The sequence below is a fragment of the Centruroides vittatus genome, unplaced genomic scaffold, assembly GCF_030686945.1.
Source record: "Centruroides vittatus isolate TY-2023 unplaced genomic scaffold, ASM3068694v2 contig_8, whole genome shotgun sequence".
NCBI classification, from domain to species: Eukaryota; Metazoa; Arthropoda; class Arachnida; order Scorpiones; family Buthidae; genus Centruroides; species Centruroides vittatus.
The window spans coordinates 808299-834873 of record NW_027122517.1 but is presented as its reverse complement, the minus strand read 5'-3'; the positions used below and the strand labels follow the sequence as shown (position 1 = coordinate 834873).

At 32.7% G+C, this 26575-nt stretch overlaps 1 protein-coding gene across 1 annotated transcript in view; it reads left to right on the top strand.

The window, feature by feature from the left end:
• Positions 1–26575, top strand: part of LOC136981992 (WD repeat-containing protein 46) — a 133238-nt gene that overhangs the window by 61967 nt on the left and 44696 nt on the right. Inside the window, exons 9-11 of the mRNA XM_067278420.1 lie at positions 7061–7214; positions 17413–17560; positions 25870–25964. Coding sequence (XP_067134521.1) covers positions 7061–7214; positions 17413–17560; positions 25870–25964 — 397 coding nt within the window. The remainder of the gene's footprint in view (positions 1–7060; positions 7215–17412; positions 17561–25869; positions 25965–26575) is intronic.

Genomic DNA, 26575 nt, shown 5'->3' with positions numbered 1-26575 from the left:
CAAATTTTCATCTTCAGATGGACCAGAATTTTTGAAATATACCAAAATATTACCATAAAGTTAGAATTGGGTTTTCAAAACACTGTTGACAACAACATGCTTTCCTGCAAAACTCCACCACTTCCACTATTCCACTATAAGTGTCAGGGAGGGATGGAAAGTAATGCAACGCCTTCAAATGGGTCTGTGGTGGACCAAAAATAGCACGTGACAAGCTATTTTTCCTCTCGTGCCGGTTCTCTCCACTTAGCGCGATCACATTGCCGTCACCCGACGATTCAGAGAGCGACACAATCACTGTGCTACGTGCCTTTAACTTTGTGCAAAATGAAAGACAATTTGCAATGAAGTAGGAGAATTTTTTAAAATGGCAGCAAAACTTTTAACTTTAAATTTAATTACATATAAATCTTTAAAAAATTTAATACAAAATAAAATAAAATAATCTAATATTTGCTACTTTTTGCATCTTTTTGAAATTTCCACATGTTATGTGTAATTCTAAGGATGATGGATAAAAATATGATGTCACATATTGGAATTACGGGTGCTGCATGCCAATTGGTTGTGATAGAATGCTGTGTGAGAATATACAAGTGGATCAAGATAGCAAATTTGCATGTTACTTTTGCACCATCTATTGAACATTTTAGTCAATAGAATTTTTTTTTTATCTTTCTTCCTTTCTCCCATCAAACTAGCAGAATCCAATTTCTGCTAGTTTGATGAGAGAAAGGAAGAAAGATAAAAAAAATTTTTATTTCAAAATTCTAATTTTGAGAAAAATGTTTTTGATAATTTTTGTACTGGGTATGATTAGTGATTAGTTATTTTCCTGTTAATTTCAGCTTAAAATTAATCTTGCTCATTGAAATTGATTGTAAAATAAATGTCAAAGTAGAAGAATTTTAAAGAAATTTCAGTAATAAATATCACTAAATGTTCACTATATGCAGAATTAGCCTGAAATAGAATTTTATGATATCTTGTTCAATTAATGTTATTTACATTTAAATCCTGCTATTAACTAGTACAGAGAAGATAAATTTTAACTGTATTTGGGAAATTTGAATAGATTTTCCAGTGAAGGAATATTGCTGTCAGGTTTGCTTCCATATAAATAAAAGAGCCCATACTGTCAAGGTTTTGCGCACTAATCAATTAAATCTTTAGTGCAGAAACTTTGATAATATGGACACTTGGATTTATGAAAGCACAGAGTTGCAGTTAACTGAAATTTATATAAAAGTAATCGGATCACTGTTGCTCATAGGTTCTATTTGTTGTACGAATGATTAAACTCTACATTAATATTTATAACAGGAGCATTTGAAAGCAAACCTTCTTTAATGTTTGCTAACTCTAGAGCATTTACTTTCTTAAGTGCAGTAGCCCTAGATCTTTTGACTTTTGTGGAAAAAATTCTTGTCTGTTTTGCAATTTTCTTTCTAATATTGACATCAGAAGTTTGATTAGGATGACTCACTTCATATTTTTGTATGATTAAATTATTGTTACATATTTTCAACATATTGTTTAGGTTCTTATGAATTTCAGCATTTTTGTGTACTGAAAATTTGCAGCCATCCAAGACACCTAAAATATTTTTAGTTTTATTTTTCAGAGAGGAATTAGAATTTGTAGAAACATTCACTGGTAAAAATTGCAATGCCTCCTTCAAGACAGTTTGTTGATTATTGGCTGCTAAGAGTGGCACTTCATTTCTAGAAGATATATTTACTGGTGCTGTTTTTTCTTCTCCACAACATAAGTTGCAGCACTGAATGTTTGCATATATTCCCTCTAATCATATTATCAATACAAGAGCATATAATGGACATATATTTTACATCACTACATTTTAGAATGCATGTTATTGTGCACTCTTCATTTACTTTTTCCACTTTATACAGTTTCTCCCTGATACAGATAGAACATGCCATTCACATTCTGATATCACTTTTATCGTATTATTTATATTCAAACTCTGTCTGCTTTCGACATTTTTAATTTCATTAATTTTTTCTGATGGCATACTTTTTTGTAATCTTAATCAAGCATTTAGATATTAAATCCCTCAACAGTTTTAATAGCCTATCTATTGCTACATGTAGCCTTTTAACATGCCTACTGTGCAGATAATGATACAATTTAACTCGATTATAACGTCATCCGTGGGACTGGCAATTTTTTGACGTTATAACCGAGTGTCGTTATCTGCAGAGTCATAATTTCAGTCCCATAAAAAGTACCAAGTGTGTTTAAGAATCTATTATAAAATCCATTCTAATTTAGAATAATTACATAATAGCGAGGTCGAGGCCAAAGTTTTCGATGCGAAAATGTTACGTCGGACGTTCGGCACCACTTTCCCGTAAGCCTAGAAGTTTGACAGTGGCCTTTGGAATGTCGAGCACGATTCTGCTGACTTTCCATGCCATTGCCAAACTTCTCGGCTTACGGGAAAGTGGCGCCGAACGTCCGACGTACACGTTTTTGCATTGAAAACTTTGGCCTCGACCTCGCTAATGTGTGTTTTATTTTATTTGGTAAACCATTAGGTTAATCTGCCACAACCTATATTTCAGTTTTTACATTTGTAAGATTTATGAATGTCAGCTGGATTCCACTGCAAAATATCTCAACACCATTAATTTTTCAGCTTTTTTTTTTTTTAATGTAAGACACTAACATTTTCAATGTCCATCTTCAGTTGATTCAAATAGAACCTTCCAGAATGTTGTATTTGAAATTGCCTGAGGATGGGTATTGAAAATGTATCTGATATTAAAAAGATTTTGCTGGTAAATTAAGATATTGATATAGTTTGTAAGACATGATCTTAAAAATGGAAAAAACATGAAAATGTTAGAATATTTTATTACTGTTTTTATTTATTCCAAATGAAGTATATTTTATTTAGTTTCTATATACAGGTTGAACCAAAAGTAGGTAGACAGTAAGTGGAATAGGGTTTGTGTTAGGGTTATACTATAACAATGGTGTATATTTAACTTGGTTATGGTTGAAAAATTACATCAGAGATGCATTTCAAGAAATTAATACACAAAGTACAAAAATGTTTGTTGAAGCATAAAATGTAGACTTCAAAGCTATGTAAATTGTGATGGACAGCAGTTTGAGCACTTGCCTTAATAAAACTGTATTGTATTGTATTAGTAAATATAATTGTATATGTAATCTCAATAAATGTTATCATTAACTGTCTACCTACTTTTGGTTTACCCTGTACATTATTGACAAAAAAGTTACACACCAAGATAGAACTGTTCGATTCTCACAAAATTTGGCATATAGCTATGTTTCAGATAGGTATGTAAATGATTACAATTGTAGTCTGATTTTATGCTAGGTAATATCACCAGTGGGTCTTAAAATCACTACCTGAATATATTATAAAAAGATTTGCAGACACTTCCTGTTCATAATTTTCTGTATTATGTACAGCTGACAGAGTTTCAAAAAGGCCACATCATTAGGCATCATTTAAAGCAGAGTGGTGGTCATTTTTCCATCTGACCTGACTGAAATGATGTTTGGGTAGCACATGTGTGAGGACATACAGGCTCTGGACACTCCAGACATCATCAACAGAGATGATTATCAGATTATGAGACATTTATGAATAACTGCAACAACATTTTTGTCTACCATCCAGAGACAGATGAAGGCCTCACTATAGAATTATTTATTTTCTCATATCATTGACAGGTGATTAGTAAAGGTGAATTTGCAAAGTGACTTATACACGTTTTGCGTTAAGTGCTCCAACATTGTCTGCTTTGCAATATTACTGTGACAAAGCATGGATTTTTATAAATTGGCAGTATTGTCTTTAGCCACAAATCCTGGTTCTGTTTGGGAGTGGAGAATCAGGGATGAGGGCTTCAGTCTCTCTTTTACTGTTGAACAGCAAACTGGAGTGCTAGTATGAGAAATATTGATAGCACAGCAGTATGTTTAGGAAAGCTGCACTCTCATGTGTTGCCTTTTATGGCAAGACTGTAAATAGCCATTTTCCAAAGAAATAATGCTCAGCTACACACATTTAGGATTTCTCAGAAATGTATTTGTCATATTGTCACACATTTGTTTGATATGTCCGATCTTCAGATTTGTGGAACGAGATTCGGTTATCTATAAGTGTGACAGATAGAAGTAGCAGTTGCAACATTTTTGGACATGTCTGTTACAGGTTAGCATGTAGTGCATAGCCTGACATATACCATATTTCCTGTAATAATCATCCACTGGGCATTTTTTTTTTTTTTTTTTTTAAATTTTGGTGGTCAATTATTGAAAAACAACATTCTGACAATGTAAGAAGGAAAAAAAAAGTATAATTCCAAAAGTGATGTAAAACTAACATAACTAGTCAAATCAAAATATCTTGACAAATATATAAAAAAGTAATCTGAATGAAGAACTTGAATTAGTGTAATTAAATTTATAAATTTTGATAACTTCTATTGGGTTGTTCAGAAAGTAATTTCATTTTTTTACCACCAGATGAATTTGTTGTATTTTTACCTGCCAATTTCATTTTAAACCTTTTTGTCCTTATGTATTGGGTTGTTTGGAAAGTTCATAGCGATTTTTCATAGCCGACAGTTGAAACATTGATTGACGCAAAAATGGTTAGCATTGTACAAATCAATGAATATTACGATAAATGACCTTGAGACATATCTGTTACCAAAAAAACCATTAAGATTATTCAAATATCATTTAATTTGTCTCATTGCAAACATGGATGCGAACAATGTGCATTATCAACACTTTTTTTTTTTATTGTAAGGGCAAAAATGCTGTACAAACAGCAAAAAAAATATGTGATGTTTATGGTGGGAGTGCTGTAGCAGAATCAGCTGTCTGAAAGTGGTTTGCAAAATTTAAAGCGGGTAATTTCAGCCTTGAAGATGCTCCTCGCTCGGGAAGACCTCCCGTTATTGAAGAGGACCAGATCAAAGCATTATTGGATGAAAACCCTCATTACACAACTCGAGAGATTGCAGACATAGTGAAGTCATTAAACAGTACTGTATTTCAACATCTAAAGAAGCTCGGATATGTGAATTGTTATGACATTTGGATACCTCACGACTTAACGAAAAAAAACTTACTGGATCGCATCTCCATTTTTGATTCTCTTGAAAGACGAAATGAAAATGACCCTTTTCTGAAGTGTTTAGTGACAGGTGATGAAAAGTGGATCGTTTATAACAATATCAGTCGAAAACGATCGTGGGGTAAGAAAAATGAATCACCATTAAAAACTCCAAAGGCTGGTCTTCATCCAAAGGATGTCATGGTCACTGTCTGGTGGGATTGGAAAGGAATCCTGTACTATGAGCTGCTTCCACAGACTCAAACAATTGATTCTGATAAGTATTGTTTCCAATTGGATAAACTGAACATGGCAATTAAAGAAAAATGTCCAGAACTAGCCAATAGAAAAGGTATTGTGTTTCACCAAGATAATGCCAGACCGCACACATTTTTATGAACATGCCAAAAATTACCGGAACTAGGCTGGAATGTTTTACCCCACCCCCAATACTCACCCAACCTTTCCCTGTCAGACTACCATTTGTTCTGTTCTCTGCAAAATTCTCTTCATGATAAAAACTTTGATACTTTAGAAGCTTGCAAAAACCACATGGATCAGTGGATCAGTTTTTCGTGGAAAAACTGGAAAGTTCTATGAAGAGGGTATCATGAAACTCCCCCTTAGATGGCAACACGTCATTAAAAACAATGGCACATACATAATGGAATAAAAGTATATTTTTAGTTTTAAAGCAGTTTCTTTTATTTCTCTAAAAAATCACTATGAACGTTCCAAACAAACCAATATTTTGACAGCTGACATTTCAAGGCTTATTTGTAAAAATTTTGTTTAATTCTGTGCAATTGTTTTTTTTTGTGTCCCATCAAACATAGAAAATTGAAAGCAGCATTCTTGGCATATTTTGTTTTTTTATTACCAAAAAAAATAAAAATGCTGTTCAAGCAAAAAAAAAATTGTGTGATATGTATGAAAGGTGTATTGACAGAATGACAGTGCCAAAACTGGTTCACAAAATTTCATTCTGGGAATTTTGATATTGAAGATGTACCACATTCTGGAAGGCCAGTTGAAGCTGATGAAGACAAAATAAAGGTATTGATTGAAGCAAACCGCTGAATTACAACACTAGAAATTGCTAAGAAATTAAATTTGTCAAATTAAACCATTTGTGATCACTTGAACTCAGTTTTGTTTCAAAGCTCCATATATGGTTCTACATGTTTTTAAAGAAAGAGATGCTCTCTTTGGCGAGAGTTTTTTTTTTTCTTGAGCTTCTACAAGACAATTCCACAATTGATTTGAAAGTGTACTGCCATCAAATGGACAAATTGAGTGATACCATCCAACATGTTTCACCGTGATAATGCTAGATCTCACACAAGTTTGGTAACTCTTCAGAAACTGTTTCAGCTTGGATGGGATGTGCTATCACACCAGCCATATTTGCCAGCTCTGGCACTCTCATATTATTACTTGTTCTGGTCTTCACAATATTTTTTAAACAGTAAGACATTTACTTCGAATGAGGATGTTAAAAATCACTTAGATCAGTGTTTTGTAAGCGAGATCAAAACTTTTATGAACGTTCTTATAATATATAAAATATTTATATATTATAAGAGTATTGTTTTTTTCTCTATGAAAAAAAAATGAAATTACTTTCTGAACAACCCAATAATATCAGTAATATTGAACATTAATAACAATATTAGCCAGAAAAATGCATAATTTGCTTAATTTGGAAACCAAAATGCATATTTTTCAGTAACATTTCCTCTTATAAGAACAATATCAGCTGTATTTTACCATTAGCAAGTGCATTAGAATGAATATCTTTGAAAGAAAGATACTGAATACAAATCTATTTTGGTATTCTGAATTAAGCATTTTTTAACCTCATCTATTTAAATATAGTGCCAAGTTCAAGTACTATGTATGTTGATAAAACAGATTTTTTTCTCCTTCTAGATATATGGTTACCTGTGCTTCAGACAGATCAATGAAGATTTGGGATATTAGGAACTTAAAAAATCTGCAGTCTTATCGTTTACGTTCATCAGCAAACTGTATAGATTTTAGCCAAAGAAATTTAATTGGAGTTGGAATGGGAAATGTTGTTGAAGTAATAATTCATTCTATTATAATATATAGTAATATTTTTATACATTAAATTAAAAAATTGAAAGTACAAATTTATAAAGTAATCACAATTATTTTAGAACAATTTTATAATAATATACTAGGAACTTCAATCATTATTGCTTTAGTTTATTTCACACCTCTGTTTTGCTGCCATGTTCTGCTTATTTTTGTTGTAACTTGCATTAATTCTTTATAAGCAATATTAACTATATTTATAATTATATAACTTTTAATTATTATTTTAAATTATAAAACTTTTTAAGATTATTTTTACAGTTTTATAAATATACTAGCTGTTACCTGCGACTTTGCCTGTGCGGGTTTTGCAAGCAAACACCATTTATATTCGGTATTTCAACAACCACAGTGATTGTTATATAACACCTATCACTGAGAATCAAACAAACTGTTTTTAATTAGATCAATTTTCTGGAACGTTTACAATCGTTCTGTAATCAAACCAATATGCAATAACAAATTCAAATTTAAAACGGTTTGAACGTTACGTTAAAAAATCAAAATATATAAAAATATTCATAACAATGTCTGAAATGTTATCAGTTTAATACCCCTAATTACTCAACGAAGACTAAACGTAGTTGAAAACAAAAAATCACATCTAAAATAGTACAATAGAAGCCATTCTTCAGGTTAAGCATTAATCCTCTCCTCTCCCTCTGTGGGGGAATTTCCAAAAATCCCTTCTTAGTGTGCATTTTCATGACATACTCTAACTGTGTAACAAATTCCACCTCTAGGTGCAGTGGTTTGCTCTGGGCGATGATGAATCAATAAGTCAGTCAGTCAGGACAAGTAATTTTATATATTTAGATATATAAAACTGTAAAAATAATGTTAAATTTTTTTTCCTCTTTCTTTTTATATTGTAGGTCATCCTTTCATTTCTAGTTGGTACAAACAAAAAGACACAGTAAGCAAAAAAATACCCTGCATAATAACTTTCTATTTGTCAAATAAAAAATATGTTTGGCAAATGGATTGGCAGTCTCTATAAAAAAGCCAGGGTGATCCCTGAAAAGGCTGGAATTAAGAATGTCAAGACATCCAGTTGATTTTATGAGAAACTGAGGGTTAAATTTTGTCATTTACAAGAAGCATCATTCAAGTGTCTCCCCTCTGATTTTGATGAGACATATTTTAGTGTTGATGGAAAAAATTTTTTAGGAATAAAATTATTCCAAGTTGTGCTTGTCAAGCATCAATTTTACAGATTCATATAGAAATACTTATCACTAACCAAAGCCGAAATTATCGGGCTGGAAAATGGCTATATTAATTATAAATTACAAGATAATTTGCTATTAGAGTGTAGTTTTTTTATGATGTATATTGCCACACTCTTGATGTGTCCCCAGCCGGCGTTGTAATGGCCGTCGATGGTCGTAGCTTCAGCTTAGATATACTGGAAGGAGAGATCGGACCAAAGGTCCGGGTAGCGTAACTGGTAACGTGTGTGCACGGTAAGCAGGGGTTGCAGGTTCGAGTCCCGCTTCGGACCGATTCTTTTCTTCCAGTTTGGTCTAAATTATTTAAATTATTTAATTAAATTATAATTATTAAATTTAGCAAGAGATGGCACCTAAACACCACACTCTAATAGCAAATTATCTTGTAATTTATAATTAATATAGCCGTTTTCCAGCCCGATAATTTTGGCTTTGGTTGGTGGTAGCTCTGTATGTTACGGGTTGGCTGTTGTTGATTATTTGTAGAAATACTTATATGATTTGAACGAAAACAATACAAAATGTTCTTTTTATAATGAGTAATTAAAAAATTTCTGGTATGTAAGGAAATTTTTAGTGGGATAAATCATTCTCTTGTATTTTTTAAATTCAATAAAAATGTTTTCTTTTCAAAACACTTGAAATTTTACACAGTTTAAATTTTTTAATGTTTTTTTCACAAACCCCTTTTAACGAGGTAAAAGTCTAAGATACTTCACTAAAAAAAGTACAATTGAAGTGATTCTTTTTACAAATATTTCATTTTTATTCATCAAAAATGCATTTAGAAGTCTGTAATTAATGCACATTGCAGAGTATGTAGCCACAATTATTCCTAGAATAGTGAACTATCAGGATGATCTTCATTCATGATATTGCAAAATATAGTCATTCAAAATTTTAAAGCTTGTATTGATTATGTGTATTATAGTTAAGGGGCTATCCATACATTACATTATCAGTTCCAAAGGAGTGGAGTAAATGCTGATGATGGTTGATGATGGGAGGGACAGTTGCATGAAGATCATCATTATTTTATGTTTTTATTATCATAGCAGTCGTATTTTTTGTGATTTAATAAAAGAACTGCAAAATATTGAGTTTGTTATTAGAAGGAGAACAATATATTTGCACCTGATTCACATTCTTTACTCACAGATGAGGGAAAAGACCATGTAACTATCATACTAGTTTGCTTAAAGCGTGCAGAAACTTCTTTGCAGAAAACTCACTTTGATAAAATCTTTTGTACAATCGCAATAATACAACTGGAAGAATAGCATTTTTTTTTTTTTGACTTAATGTTAATTTTTTCTTACATGGTGACAAGGTGAAAATACCAATAGAACTAACAATTTTTTTAATGATGTATATTGCCCTTTTACTCCCTCTAGTCAGTTAGCATTTAAAGAGTTTTATTCATAATCTGGATTGTTTTCCACAGCAGTCATGCAAGACTTTTCTTCATAGACTTTAGCAGTTCTCAAATTATTTTACAGGAAATCCTCATTAATCTGAACTTGGTTAGATCAAAATCCCATTAGTTCATAACTGTACTATTTGTCTCAGCTGGGGATATAGAGATTTACATGTCCTTAACATGTAAAATATACCCATCTTTATATTCAGTTAGTTCAAAACACGGCTATTTCGAAATTTGAAGTGAAAATTCTGTCCAAACTGTAATAAGTGTAAAAATATGTTAGCTGGGACATAAGTAAAAACTTTAAAAAATTCACAAATGAATTTTTAAAGTTTGTAATAAGTTTCTTAACTCGTTCATTTAGATTGAAGTGCAATCATACTATAAGAGAACAATAGACCAAGAACAACTCCAATCTGTTCAACATGGTTTTGCTTTTACAGTAACACATTTTTGGGTGTCACCTTAGCTGGGTTTTGGGATTGAAAGATTGAGCTACAAGTAGCAGATTGAGACATTTGTAGGAATCTAAGCTGTTAGATTGGCCCAAAAAGTAGTAAGTTGCCCAACTTTAAAAATAATTTGGGCTACATTTCGATATGCTTTAATTTTTATAAAATCTATGTGGCATGAAAGAAATAATTATTCTGGAGACCCTCACAGATTGCCACTTATATGGTAACCTGCAAGGTACCATAAAACTTGCTTTTTACGTACAGTTTATTTATATTATTAATTAACGAAAATAGCGTTCTGTATATGTAGCTGTATTCTGCTTTCTTAATAAATTACATATCATTTAGCACATTGTACAGAAATATATAAATCTCAGATAATTCTAAACTTGATAATTTAATGTTGCAATTATTTCATCTCTTGAATTTTGAATTAACAAGGATTTCCTGTATTATCACTTGAATTCAATGAGTTAGGGAATTTTCTAGAATTACTACAGTTATTCATTTTAGCAAATTACTGTTTTACTTATATTAATAAAAACAGCATTGAACAAAATAGCATTACATTGTTCCTTACTAAAAACACATCTTAACACACTTATGTTAAGAGATTAAGTGTCTTTTTTATTAGTTTTTAATCAATCTGAAAACATTACTTATTAAAGAAAGTATAACTTCTAACAGTAAGACAGTGTAAAACATTCACTTATAAATTTAGCAATAACAACACTATAACAATGGAAAATTTGTACTCAGAATTATTTTCAACTCAATTAATAAGTCTTTCCCAGGTTACATTACAGAATATCATAAGAAAACAACTTAAAAATCAAGCAAGTTACAAACATTTGAATAAGATGTTCAAAAAGAAGTGGTTACAATAAATAAAATGTTTATCTTTTACTTAACAAGTTCAGTCATCTTCCTTATATCTATGTTTGTCCTAGACCAATTTATAATCTTAAAATTTATCTTGCTGTCATTTTCTAATTTTCATCTTTCTTCGTATAGATGGTTATTCTTTTATTGTGCTGTTAAAACAAATTTAAAAGTGATGTCTTTTTTATTTGTTTTACTTTACTTTTTTATATCTAATGAGTAAGTGTAAAAAATATTTTACAATTTACCTTTGTAATTCTTTATTATACATGTCTTGTTTTCATCTTACAATTTTGAATGTTTATATATAATGATTATTCTGACAACCACTTAAAAAGAGTGTTTAGATGATTAAGTAAACCTACAATGTTTTTCCAATTACGACAACCACCCAAGGCCAAGAATTACTCAGAAGAAGCTTATTAACAAATTCTTTTATTTATATGATGATATTTATATTAAATTGATCAGATTAATGCTATTCTTAATCTCAATATGTTGTTTGAATTTTTGTAAATATAAGTCTTGTTCCAAGAATAAAATTTTAAGATTATTTTTGTTAATTGTACAATTTTTTCTACTACAATAGAGGAATCAAGCTGACTATGTATGTTTAAACAAATAAAGGCTTCGTGTTCTTTTAATCTTACCTTCGATGCAAAGTTTTTTTTAAAGGTTTTTGCTTTTTTGTTATTAATATTTTACATTCATTATTCCTATCTATTATTTTTCGGAATGTTAAGCATTTGGACGACGACTGGGAGGATCAGAGTTGGTGGACTTAATGAAACAAAGAAGGCAAAAGATCATGTGCCTGAAGGAAAATAAGTGGAAAGGAGGTAAAAGCAAGAGTGCTGGAGATAGATATAAACTGTTCTCTGAGGAGCAGATGAAAATGTGTTAGGAGGAAGTTTTGTCACAATAGTATACAGTCAAACCTGTTTTTGTGCGGTCTTTTTCTGTGCGATTTGTTTTGTGCAAATTTTTTTTGTGTGGTATATGAAAATTTCAGTCAAATTGGAACATAATTGATTCCTGTAAAATTTTTAAAAACTCTATTTTTAAAAACTCTATATGTTTTCTATGACATCAGCAGGTTTTTTCATTTTTTATTCAGTAAAATTTTTTTCTCATACGTTTATTTCGGTCCCCTCTTATTTTAATAGCATAAAAACCATAAATATTATGTTATATTTGAACAGATGCGGTAAGTTAGCTCCCCTCCAGCTTTAGACTGCGGGTGTGAAATTTCACGCTTTGTTAAATGAAATAACACTTCCCGCAGCTATATTTATCAAATAAAATCATTATTTAACGATTATTTTTAACTTTTTAATGTTAGATTCGTATTTAAGTGGAAATAATTAATTAATATAAAAATTAAAATTCTTAGAGGATTTTTTCCCCATTAGGTGTTGCAGAAAAAGGCCCAAGGAGTTAAAAAAGCAATTCCTAGTTATTTCGTATGGTTTCGAGTTATTTTCTACGCGAGACTTTTTTTATGCGGTCCCTATTCACCGCATAAAAAAAATATTTTTTTAATTGTGTCGCGAAAACTATTTTTTATAGCCACTCGTGAAGTTTCGCACGATTTTTTTTAATGCATTTTCTTTTATGCGGTCCCTATCCCCCGCATAAAAACAGGTTTGACTGTATATATACAGGGTGTATCAGTACAGCAGTTACAAACTTTCAGGACAGATAGAGTACACCTAGACGATTGGAAATCACATAGCAATGCATGGTCGGAAACGCTTTCCTAGTGCGGTAGTGACGACACAAAACACAAGAAAGGAAGGACACAAACAGGGTGAGAAAACATGTTTATTATTCTTAGTACGGCAAAAATGCTGGGACGTTTCTTTGGTTGTGTAGGCGATAAATGTTGCTAAGTAAATCAAAGCATCAGATGACATTGCATGTGTGCACGTGGTTGTTGTGGCTGCGCTCGCTGTGAAGCTTCATTTCACCTGCTGACAGAGTGGTGGTAGTATGGCATGTTACACGAACGTGGAGCTTGCTGATATGTATCTGGCATATGGGGCCGCTGATCGCAATGGGCGAGCCGCACAGCAGTTGTACGCCCAACATTACCCCAGGAGGCAAACTTCCTGCCACACCGTCTTTGCACACTTGCACCAGAGGTTGTCCGACAGAGGATCCTTCAGCGAGGACACACAGCAATGTGAGCGAAGAGTAAGAACACCAAACAACAAGGAGACTGTGCTGGGGCTAACAGAACAATCCTGGTGCCAGTACACGGGCTATGTCAGAATTTCCTATATGAGCGTCTGGCAGATCCTGCATACCAACGACATGCACCTGTATCACGTTCAGTGTGTGCAGTTACTGGATGAAGGCAGTTTTGCTCCACGATTGGCCTTTGCACATTGGTATTTACAGATGTATGCTAGTGTTCCCAGCCACTGTTTTGTTAACCAATGAGGCAACCTTTACATGGGAGGGAATATACAATTCACATAACACTTTTGTGTGGTCAGAGGAGAACCCACATGCAACAAGAACCGTGCAGCCCAGACACAGTTTTTAGTAAATGTATGGGCCTGCATCGTAGAGGACCACCTCGTCAGGCCGTACTTGTTGCCCCAACATCTGACAGGTGCAAACTATCTGATCTTCCTTCAGCAAGTATAGCCACACCTGTTGGATGACACACATGTATCCACTGCTATGCGTTCTTTCGTGTGGTTTCGGCATGATGGGGCCCCCCATTACAGCAGTGATGTGCGTCTCCACCTGAATGCAACATTTGGCCAAAAGTGATTAGGCAGGGTGGTCTGGTGCATTGGCCCGCTCGATCACCAGACCTCACTTGCCTTGACTATTTCCTCTGAAGGTACATCAAGGCACTGAAACTCCCATTAACAGTGCTGAGGAACTTGTTGCACGCATCGTGGCAGCTGCTGCGGAAGTGCGGGACACACTTGGTATTTTCAACAATGTTAGATCTTCAATTTACCGGAAATGTGAGGCCTGCATCATGGCCCGAGATTATAATTTCAAACACATTTTTTGACTTTTGCTGTAATAAGAATAATAAACATGTATTCTCACCCTGTTCGTGTCCTTCTTTTCTTGTGTTTTGTGTTGTCATTACCATGCCAGGAAAGCATTTTCAACCATGCATTGCTATGTCATTTCCCATCGTCTAGGTGTACTCTATCTGTCCGTAAAGTTTGTAACCGCTGTACTGATACACCCTGTATATATGTTTCCCCAACCAGGATACAGGGAAGAAAAGGATAGCTTTGGACAGAATTAGATAAAATTGTAAAGGAAATACTAGTGAAAGTTGCAATAAAAGATAAGATTAGAAATGTTAAGTAACAGGGGAGATAAAGAAATATATAAGGTGAGAAGCATAAAGGACTGTGGCACTAGCAAAGGCAAAGGTGATGGATAAGGTTAATGAGGAACCAGAAAGAGATAGATAGCTTATAAGAATTGTGAAAGTGAAGGACAACACATTATAGGATTTCACATCAATTAAACAGATAAAAGATGAGAGAGATAAAGTGTTACAAGATCAAGAAATGATAAAGGAAGGATAGAAGAGTTATTTTAGGGAGGTACTGAATGAAGAAAATCCAAGAGTACTATGCAGGGATGGGGAGGCAAATGAAGGTGAGACAGCAGATATAAGCAAGAAGGTGGAAAAGATCTTAGAAAAATGAAGAATGGGAAAGCAACAGGAGAATGATCAGATCTCAGCTATGAGGTATGGAGATGTGTAGGCAAATAGGATGTTGATATAGTTTGGGATCTTATGAAAATGCTGTGGCAGCAAGAAAGGATATCAGATGAGTGGAGGAAAAATATTTTGGTGGCAAGTTATAAAGGAAAAGGAGATGTGGGAATTAGAGGAATTAAATTGATGTCACATTCAATGAAGATCTGGGAGAGAATTGTGGAAGGAAGTTTAAGGCAAGAGACAGTTATAGATGAGGAACAGTTTGGTTTCATGTTGGGAAGAGGATGTGATATGATCCTTGCTCTAAAGCAGCTGATGAAAAGGTATAGAGAGCTGCAGGCAGAACTGCATATGGTATTCATAGACCTAGAGAAAGCAAACAATAGGGTGTCTAGACAGGATGTATGGAGGTATGTGAGGGTAAAGAAAATACCAGAAAAGTATGTCAGACTTGTAAAGGTGTAAAGTACTATTTTAATTTACAACGATTATCGACTCTACCGTGTGTCGGAAACAACCGTTAACCTACCGGGTACTTTACTCGGATTCGCGTTAGCGTGCCAGGCCTGGACTTTAAGCGTGCACCGAATTAAATAATGACAAGATTTGTCAATAGAAAAAAATCAAAGATTTAATTAGTCATTTAGCAATAACTATGTACAATATTTAGTAACAAAGCAAACAATAACTTATTCAATGAAATTCAACAAAATCAACCCGACAATAGTCAATTCAATCTATTTCTAACTTAATTCTATTCCCCTTGGGAATCTGACAAAACCAAAGCCTTAATGTATAACAATAATTCTTATAAACTATAGACCAATCATCTTATAAACCAATCATCACCTCAATATACTCGGAACCTATTTCATCAATTCTCAAGACTTCCTATTGTCAATCCAATATTCGAATCACTTCAAAATCACCTTGGAACTATTCGATCCTATTGGACACCTCTCTCATTTACTGCTACAAAGCTCACCAAGCTCGTTGCTATCCGGAATTCACCTCTCCGTCTTCACTTGAGATTCGGGATTTATAGTGTGAGGTGACGTCACAAGTCTGAATGCGATCACTCCCCTCATTTACATACTTAATGCTAACAAGAACTTTTTTTCGTTGTCTGGCAGCCTATTTTCCGACAATTACTCACTAACCTTTTACATTATTTGTTTTTACAGTTTTCCGGGACGTTTTTATTACTTAAGGTCTAGCGAGTCTATCTCGTGCTTGTGGGGTCTCCCCCCTCTTTCTCGGTGCGGACTTATTCTTTGCCGCTCGAGAAGCGCAAATGTGTGCGAGTCCTATGGCGCTTTTCTTTCGTCGGTGAGTTGGGTTTTATTGCTTTTCTTTTTAAATACTTAAGGTGATTGGTGAGGAAACCTTCGTCCTAACAAAACATAAGCCCCAAACAAAAATAGAATAATAAGCAAAGTAAAAGTAAAATAAAAATAACGCTCGGACTTGGTTTCTTACAAAGGAAATGTATAAGGGAGCAATGACTCAAGTGAAAAGTAGTATAGGTATGACAAAGATTCACTGTAAGAGTTGGGCTGTACCAGGGCTTTAGACTGTTTTTGTTCAATTTGATGATGGATGTATTGGTGGAAGATATGAAGAGAAAGGTATGATGGAGTATACTGTTTGTGGATGATATGCTGTGTGAAACATCCCAAGATAAGGTAAAAAAGAAGCTGGAGGAATGGAGATAAGCACTGGAAGTGAGAGGCATGAAGTCAGCAGAGCAAAGACAGTCTATATGACATCTGGTGGAGGGGATGAGTTATATACAACTCTAGGGTGTAAAATTAATAACAGCTTCCAAATTTAAATATCTTGGATCATATATGTTGTATGAAAGTGATGGAAGAATGAGTGCAGAAATCTAGTGTAGAGGTCAGACTGGATGACTGAACTGGAAAAAGATGAATGGGATGATGTGTATTAAGAAAATAAGCTACAAAATGAAAAGAAGAATATAAAAACCTTGGTAAAATTTGCAATGTACACTACAATGTCAAGACGAGCAATTACAAGATTCCAGTAAAAGAAGATGGAGACAGCCTTTCTCACATCACACTTTCATCTCAGCATTCTCATCTGAATGCTGAGATGAAAGTGTGATGTGAGAAAGGACAGAATTAAGAATGATTGCATAAGAAGAACAATCAAACTGGGTCCTATAAGTACGAAGATGCCTTTTGATATCATCTAATTAAATGATAAATCAAATTTAAATATATAAAATTAATTCATGTGAGAACTATAGAATATTGAATTTGAATAAAATATTATTTTTTTTAAAAATAAAAATTTTAAAAATTAAATTTTAAACTTTTCAAGCTAATTCCTGTAACTGTTTATTTTAAATATTTTTATAATTCTAAAATAAATTTGAGGTATCTTATTTTAACTGAAAATAATTAATTTTTAACTATTCAAAATTTATATTACAGGTATATAAAGATTGTTGTACAACTTCTGTAGAAGAACCGTATTTAAGTCATACTATTAATGGCACTATTACAGATATAAAGTTTTGTCCATATGAAGATGTACTTGGAGTTGGTCACAATATAGGTTTTACAAGCATGCTTGTTCCAGGTAAATAAGAAAATATGCATAAATTAGAAGCAATTATTTTTAAATAAGAATTAAAATTCAAACTATTTAATCCATTTATGTCAAAAGGGGCAGAAAGAGTTTAAAAAATAATAATAATACAGTGGACCCTCGATATAACAAGCATGTCGGGCGGAAAACAACACCCGCGTTGTAAGGTAAACCGCATTATACCGAGCAACACAATAAATTTACTCAGAACAATTTGAGCTATATACCGAAACATCCCATCAACTACTTGGTTTTTTATTAAAATACATATTATGTATTTTAATAAAAAATCAATCTATTTATTAAGTGTTTTATTAAAATTCACATAACATAGTTATACATCTTAATATGTATACATACTGTATAAGTATTATTTTATTTACGTACATAAGGTAGGCTTGAAAATACGATACTGTATGTAAAAACAAACACTATCTATAACTTGACTAAAATCTATGTATTTGACATTATTTCAATTACAAAACATCACTTAAAAAAGTGAGTAATTTTTGTTTGTTTGCTTTTTGATAACTTCTGTATCATTTCCCTTTTGAAAGATGCTAATTGCAACAATCTGACACTGTTAATATTTTCTTGTGATTCAGCCCATTTTATAACAGTTTCCATGGCTGTTATTGCTTCTTTGGTTGTTGGCGGTATATCAGCTATTGGAAATTGTGAACTGTTTAGAAAATTCTGCAGCACCTTCAATATCACTAGACTTTGCTTCACCAGAAATGGAAATTTGGAAGATGCCATGTCGTTTTTGCCAATGCCACAACCAATCGTCAGAAGCCTTAAAATCTCCTTCTGCTTTTAAGCTTACGTGGAAATTTTCTAATGACAGCTGTATAATTTGATGAACTAGTAAAAGTCTCTTTAATCCGAAAAAATCTTTAACGGTAGACTATCCCACAGCTCTTACAGGTTATGAACTCCTTTATTGTTTTTCTACAGATGCATTTCGGGCCAGTGTTTCCTTCCTGGTGCTAATAAACATATCAAATGGCATGCAAATAGACCAACAGTGGTATAATCTGATAGAGGGTGCAATAAGTCAGTAAAAATAGAATTATACACTGTCGCGAATGGAATAATGGGAAAAAAATTGTATTGTCAGTTAAATTGTTTTAAATGTGTATAATATACATTGTGGTGTTCCTTTTGAAGAATGGAGTGTATTTTAAAGGTTGAATTCTTTTAAAAAAAGGAAACTTGTACGTATGTATAATTGCCTAAAATATTTTAAAAAGTATTATGTTAAAATTAGTCGGTTTTTAAAAAATGTTACTGAGTATTATAAGTTTTATTGTTACTAATATAGCATCAATGTAATACGCTGGCACAAAAAAAGAAACAACGGCGGGTTTTTGGAGAATAATATAAATGGAACCCAGAAGTACCGTAAAAGTGTGAATAAATATAAGGAGAAGTTAGGGTATAGTGAGGTAGTTTTAAGGTGTTTCTTACAATGTCATCTACTCGCGCTGTTTGGTTAAGAAAATAAATTTATTTTGTAGCACTGAAGAGGGACCAGGAAGGAAACACTGGCCCGAAATGCATCTGTAGAAAAACAATAAAGCAGTTCAAAACCTGTAAGAGCTGTGGGATAGTCTACCGTTAAAGATTTTTTCGGATTAAAGAGACATTTACTAGTTCACCTAGCATAAAGTTGCTATTGAGAACAAATTATACAATAACACTTCTGTTGGTGGGAAAAGTAGATTTTTATTTTCTATAATTTACAGTAGATATGGATTTCAGGCCTTATGCCTCTCTTCAGTTCTTTTTATATGTATATCAGTAAAACTATATAAGAAATTACAGAATGTATTTAATAATTACAGTAGAGCATCGATTATCCGACCCCCGATTAACCAACTTATCGGTTAAACGACCACGTTCTAGTCGGCAAATTCAAATGTCCGCTAATGATGTGGCGCTACAATATTTGGTTATATCTTGGCTACTTTAATATTATTTTTGTTGAATTTTTGCATTTTTTAGCTGGCAGCACTGGCTCGACCATGAAAGGGAGGCTAGTATTTAAACCAGGCCTAATGCACTATACCAGGGGTGGCCAACTTTTGTGTACATAAGATCTACTTTTTATCGTAAAAATGTGTCGCGATCGACTTGTTGTCATAGGCATAGTCTAAGTGGGTAGGGGGAATTGCGAAATACATACTATGTTTATACACTGTTTCAGTACGAAGTGCACTCACTGCTTATGAGTCGAGTCATAACTGCATGCATACAGTTGCGTTCGGTTACAAATATAATACATTAAGTCAAGACATCACTAGCGATCGACCAAAATTGGCTTGGCGATCGACCGGTCGATCGCAATCGACTTGTTGGCCACCCCTGCACTATACTAATAATGTATTTTTCCATACTTTTCGGTTATCCGACTTTTCAGTTATCCGACCAACCCCAGTCCCCAATTAAGTCGGATAATCGATGCTCTACTGTATTTATATTTAACATATGGGTAACTCACAAAAATTTCAAAAAGAATTATCCAAGAATATATTTATGCAACTACTGGAATAACTAATTATTAAAAATGGGGGGTAGAACAAATAAAACTGAAATAAATTAAAAATAAATAAATAAATAAAATATTGACAAAAAATAATAGGAGGGTAAACCTGTAAAAATAAAAGGCTGTTGTATAGATTACTCCCGGTGGAATTTCAGGACTTTAGATATACAGTACATCTGAACTCGGGGTACCTAGATGAGTTCAACAGTACCCTACTTTTAGACTGGAGACAAAATATAAGAAAATTATCATGTTTACAGTTTCTTGCCTTTTACAATGCATTCTATGCCATGTTAGAGTTAGTTTTCCACTAGGTGGCACTGCTTGTAGTTCAGTATATGTTTCCTTTTTTATCTTTTGTTTAAGAACTATCACGAATCAATAACTAGTGACGTTAAAAACTGAGCGGCCTGCCAGCGGCTCCCCTCCGGGAGGAATCCGTCGAGAGTGCGAATGGTCGAACACCGCCTAGTGGAAAACTCTAAAATGGCATAGAATGCATTATGAAAGGCAAGAAATCGTAAATATGATAACTTTCCTAGTTTTCGTCTCAGGTCCATAAGTAGGCTACTGTTGAACTCGTCTAGGTCCCCCGAGTTCAGATGTATATTCAAAGTCCCGAAAACCCACCAGGAGTAATCCATACAACAGAGAAATAAAAATATTTTGGTTAAAACTTAGAAAAAATTGACTAATAAGGGTAGTAAAAACAAAAACTTTAAAACCAATAAAAACTGATAAAAAAGTGTAAAGGCTTTCACTGTTTGTTTATCAGGAAGTCTGATAGGTTTTAGGGTACAGTGAATTAAAATGGGTCGGTGAGGGGAAAGAAGAACATTTTAAAATGGATTTTTCTTATTGTGGTAGTAACTGTTGCCAGATCTCACTGATAACAACACCAGCATTTAAATTCATTCTATTAATTTCTTTTATTTTAGTAATTTCAATATGTTCAAAAAATTTTCTTTTTTAAGAATTTTGTCATTGTCATGTGAGATCTGGCAACCAGCATGATTGCAGTGTGTGGTGACTGCTGAGTTGGTGTAGTTATACTTTACAGCCCATATATGTTCTCTTATTCTGATTTTTAACATTCTACTCGTCTCACCTATGTAATATTCTGGTTGACAAGAACAAGTGAAAATATAAACTAAATTATTATTTAACAATACTTCTATTTTACTAATAATTGGTTTTTTGATTTTTAAGAAATTTTTGATTTTGTTGTTCGATGTGAGGACTACAATAATATTATGTGATGTAAATATTTTTTGTATGTTTTCAAAAATTATTGGGGTATAATCTGCTTTTCTATAAATTATTTGTGTTTTAGGCATTTGTTGTTTTATAGTGTGATGAAATAATTAACAATAACCTTAAATATTAGGCTAAAAACTGGCTAATTAAATGATTGATATAAAGTAATTTGATATTAGAGTAGACATTAGCTGCCATTTCTTAACTAAATTAATAATTATAATTTAAATAAATTATTAAATAAATTTAGAACCTTCTGGAATAAAAGAACTGACCCGGGGTGGGACTTGAACCCGCAACCTCCGCTTGCCATGCGGTGTGCTTGCCAGTTACGCCACCTGGACTTCAAGCAAGTCTTCCATAGGTATATTAATTTAGATATAACCTTACTTGATTAAATACGGGGTCCAGGACAGTTAAGAGATGGCGCCTAACGTCTACCTCTAATGTCAAATTACTTTATATCAGTCATTTAATTAGCCAGTTTTTAGCCTGATATCTAAGGTGATTGTTAGTTATTTCATTATATGCATCAGGGTTTGAGTTGTTGTTATTTATTTATAGTGTGATTATATAGCCATTTGTCAATAATTTTGTTGGGATAGTGTTTAATTGAAATATGCAGTATATATGTTCAATTTCTACATTTTTGTCTGCTATATCAGTTGTACATAAATTAATTTTGTTTATATATATATATATATATATATATTGAACACATTTTCTTTTATATACATAGGTGTGCTGAAACAGTAATTGATGACCTTGCCAACATCATATGATTTAATGTATTTTTTGAGAGTGATAAAATTATTCTATCTTTGAACTGTGATATCTAAAAAGTTCAACATACCATTATTTTCATTTTGTATAAACTGCACCACACCACCTTCAATTGCTGAGAAAAATTTATTAAAACGTAACTAACATTTTTGGCCAAATCGATTGGCCATCCTCAGGTTGAGAAAAAATAACAATGTTCTAAAAATAGAATATATAAATTCGAATACAAATACAATGGAACAAATTCAAATACAAAGTTAACGGAGGAAGAATTATAACAAAATATACATATACATATATATATATATATATATATATATATATATATATATATATATATACACATACATGTATAAAAATAAAATAAAACAACAAACATATATAATATAATATATAACATGTAATAATATCATATATAACAGTATATAATATACAAAAAAATGTAACAAATGCAAGAATAAAAATCAAGACATAAGTTATGAGCTCTTAAAAAACTTTTTAACTAAGTACTTCCACACAGATGGTAGCCCTTCCTGCATTAATGCATGTATCCTGCAGCTTGCCCTTATAAATTTTAATATTTTCTGCACTCATTGCCATTGTTTTTTCTCGATTAACCTGAGGATTGCCAATCAATTTTGCCGAAAACATTAGTTATGTTTTAATAAATTTTTTTTTGCAACTTAAGATGTTGTGATGTAGTTTATTATTTTCATTTTGTATTTTGAAGCATAGATTATTTTGGATATTATTGGTGTATTGAAGTATAATTTGTGAATCAGTTAATTTTGTGTTATAAACAACAAAGCAGTCGTCAACTTAACGATTCTAAATTCTACCTACTTGAACCTGTAACCGGTGCATATGAAGTTTATTCTTCCAAAACAAATGTTTTCCTAACCCGTTCTGGATTCTTCTTCAGGTAAAACTAGCTGGATTGAAATTGGAATAAGAAAATTTGAAATAATTTGAATGATGTTGGTTTTCGAATGTCCGGTTTGTTTGTGTACTCAGTCACGTGACGTGTTGAAGAGCGTTCGAATTTGACCATCAACGAAAGTTAGGTCAACATACACAAAAAATACGAGATTGAAAGATAAATGATTGATAAAATACACACACGTTGTCAAGCATTTTTCTTTACCAAGATTGATATTATAATGCTATCTCTCCATATGTAGTAATGCTTGCCATGCCATGGAAAGGCTAATTTCGTCCCTCGTATTAATGCACGTGGATGTGCAATAAGCTTTAAAAATTTTCTCTAACCATTTTAGGTGGTCAGTGTGTGGTGTGGTAACAATTAATTGCACTCGTGCAAAGTCCGCCACGATTTCGAGGTCGGTGGCATAAGTGGAGAGTGAGGTGGTGCATATATTACATTGTATATCGGAGATATGCTCTTTTAACCTAATCCCTAACAAATATTTAGTTGATCCTATGTAGTGTACACCAAATCTCTGTTAAATCGGTTGTCCCTAAGTGGGACACTATAGATGCCTGGTAGTCTCACCATACTGGATCGGGTTTTTTCGTTACGTAAGATGTCAAACAGAGTAGGGCATCTTATGGACAACCGATTTAACAGAGATTTGGTGTACATAGGATTGACTAAACATTTGTTAGGGGTTAGGTTAAAAGAGCATATCTCTGATATACAACGTAATAGATGCACTACCTCACTCTCCATTTACGCCACCGACCCTGAAATTGTGGCAGACTTCGCACGAGTGCAATTTACCACACCACACACTGACCACCTAAAATGGTTAGAGGAAATTTTTAAAGCTTATTGCACATCCACGTGCATTAATACGAGGGATGAAATTAGCCTTTCCATGGCATGGCAAGCATTACTACATATGGAGAGATAGCATTATAATATCAATCTTGGTAAAGAAAAATGCTCGACAACGTGTGTGTATTTTATCAATCATTTATCTTTCAATCTCGTATTTTTTGTGTATGTTGACCTAACTTTCGTTGATGGTCAAATTCGAACGCTCTTCAACACGTCACGTGACTGAGTACACAAACGAACTGGACATTCGAAAACCAACATCGTTCAGATTATTTCAAATTTTCTTATTCCAATTTTGATCCAGCTAGTTTTACCTGAAGAAGAATCCAGAAGGGGTTAGGAAAACATTTGTTTTGGAAGAATAAATGTCATATGCACCAGTTACAGGTTCAAGTAGGTAGAATTTATGTTATACAACCCAGTGTGCGGTTTCTGATTTATAATGATTCTAAAAAATTACACTGCAAAGGTTTTTAATAATGTCTTCAACTTTTATAATGCAAAGTTCAGCTACTTGTAACCAATGCAAGAGCTCATAAAGATGCCTTCTAATTGTCTAAAAATTTGTCTTCTATTTATATTGTGATTGAAAAATCATATTAAATTCCTTTAAAAATGCTTTAAAATTCAAAATATGATTTTTTTTAATCTAACAGTTCTTATGTTAATATTGGGTTATTTGGAAAGTAATTTCGTGTTTTTATTACTAGAGGAATTAGATTATTTTTACCAGCCAATTTTATTTTAAACCACATTTTCATTATATACTTTGACAGCTGACATTTTAAGGCTTATTTGTAAAAAATTTTGTTTGATTCTGTACAATTGTTTTTTTTTCGGTGACCCATCAAATTTGGAAAATCGAAAGCATCATTTTCAGCATATTTTGCTTTTTTATAACTAAAAAAACCAAAATGCTGTTCAAACAAGAAAAAAACTGTGGTGCATGTTTGGAGAAGATGCATTGAGAGAAAGACTGTGTCAAAACTGGTTTACAAAATTGCGTTCTGGCAATTTTAATATTGAAGGTACACCTTATTCTGGATGGCCATTTCAAGCCAATAAAAACGAAATAAAGGTATCGATTGAAGCAATCTGCCGTACAACAACAAGTGAAATTGCTAAGAGATTAAATCTGTTAAATTGAACCGTTTATTATTACTTAAAACGAATTGGTTTCGTTTCAAAGCTCGATATATGGGTTCTGCGTGTTATTAACAAGAGATGCTCTCTATGGTGGGATTTTAAAGAAATTTGTTTTTGAGCTTTTACCAGACAATTTAACAATTGATTCGAAAGTGTACTGCCATCGAGTAAACAAATTGAGTAATATCGTCAAACAGAAAAGGCCAGAATTGATCAACAAACAAAGTGTAGTGTTTCACCATAATAATGCCAAATTTCACACAAGTTTGGTAACTCGTCAGAAACTGTTATAGCTTAGATGGGATGTGTTATCATACCAACCATATTCGCCAGATCGGGCACACTCAGATTATTACTTGTTCCGGACTATACAAATTATTTTTAACTGTAAGACATTTACTTGAAATGACAATGTCAAAAATCACTCAGATCAGTTTTTTGTAAACACCGATCAAAATTTTTATGAGTGTGAAATCATGCTACTGTCAGAAACAATGACAACAGATATTTGACCAAAATGGTCAAAATATAATTCAATAAAATATTTATTTATTATAAGAATATTGCGTTTATTTTTCTATGGAAAAAACTAAATTACTTTCCGAACAACCCAATAAAATGAGAGCGTTGCTTTATAATTATAACTTTGTATGTAATTTTATTTTTAATTTTAAAGTATTGACAATTAAAATAGCTGTATAAGCTCTGTAATATCAGTTACATTTAATAAAATTACTTATTGTTTTATATTATGTCTAATTTTAGGTTCTGGAGAACCAAATTTTGATGCTTTTGAAACAAACCCGTTTATGACAAAAAAGCAGCGAAGGGAAACTGAAGTTAAATCATTATTAGAAAAGGTAATCATTAATCTAAAATTTTTAAGTGACCACTTGACTACTTTCTTTCATTTTATTTTCAATATGAAAATATATGCACATATATTATTATCAAGTTAGAAAATATAGAGGTTTGACTGGAAGTATCCAGCAGACTAAAATCATAAAAATATAGTAAATTTAATTTAGCTTTGTTTTTCTAGTAGTAATAACATAATTGATTCTAAATTCAATTAGAACAAAACCAGGAGCAGAATCCATATACATACCGGTGGAGTCATTTGACCCACAACAATACAAAATTACAGTCTATAATGCATTAATTAGAAGAGCGCACACTCACTCATCCACACAGCAAGCTCTGAGTGCCGAACTGAGACATACTCATTGCTTCGCCTCAGACCACAAGTACCCCAAACTTACTCACAAATTATTCGACAAGTTCCTAGGAAGCACTCCAAGTTCACTCACAAAAGGAAGACCTACCTGAAGAGAAGGAAAAGATCCCAGTCACTTGTAATCCATATCTCCAATCACTCTTTGCACAGATAGCTAAAAAGCGACACATTCACATTGCATATAGAAGATATCCAACCATTTTTGACTTCTTTTGTAATGGAAAGGACGTTCTT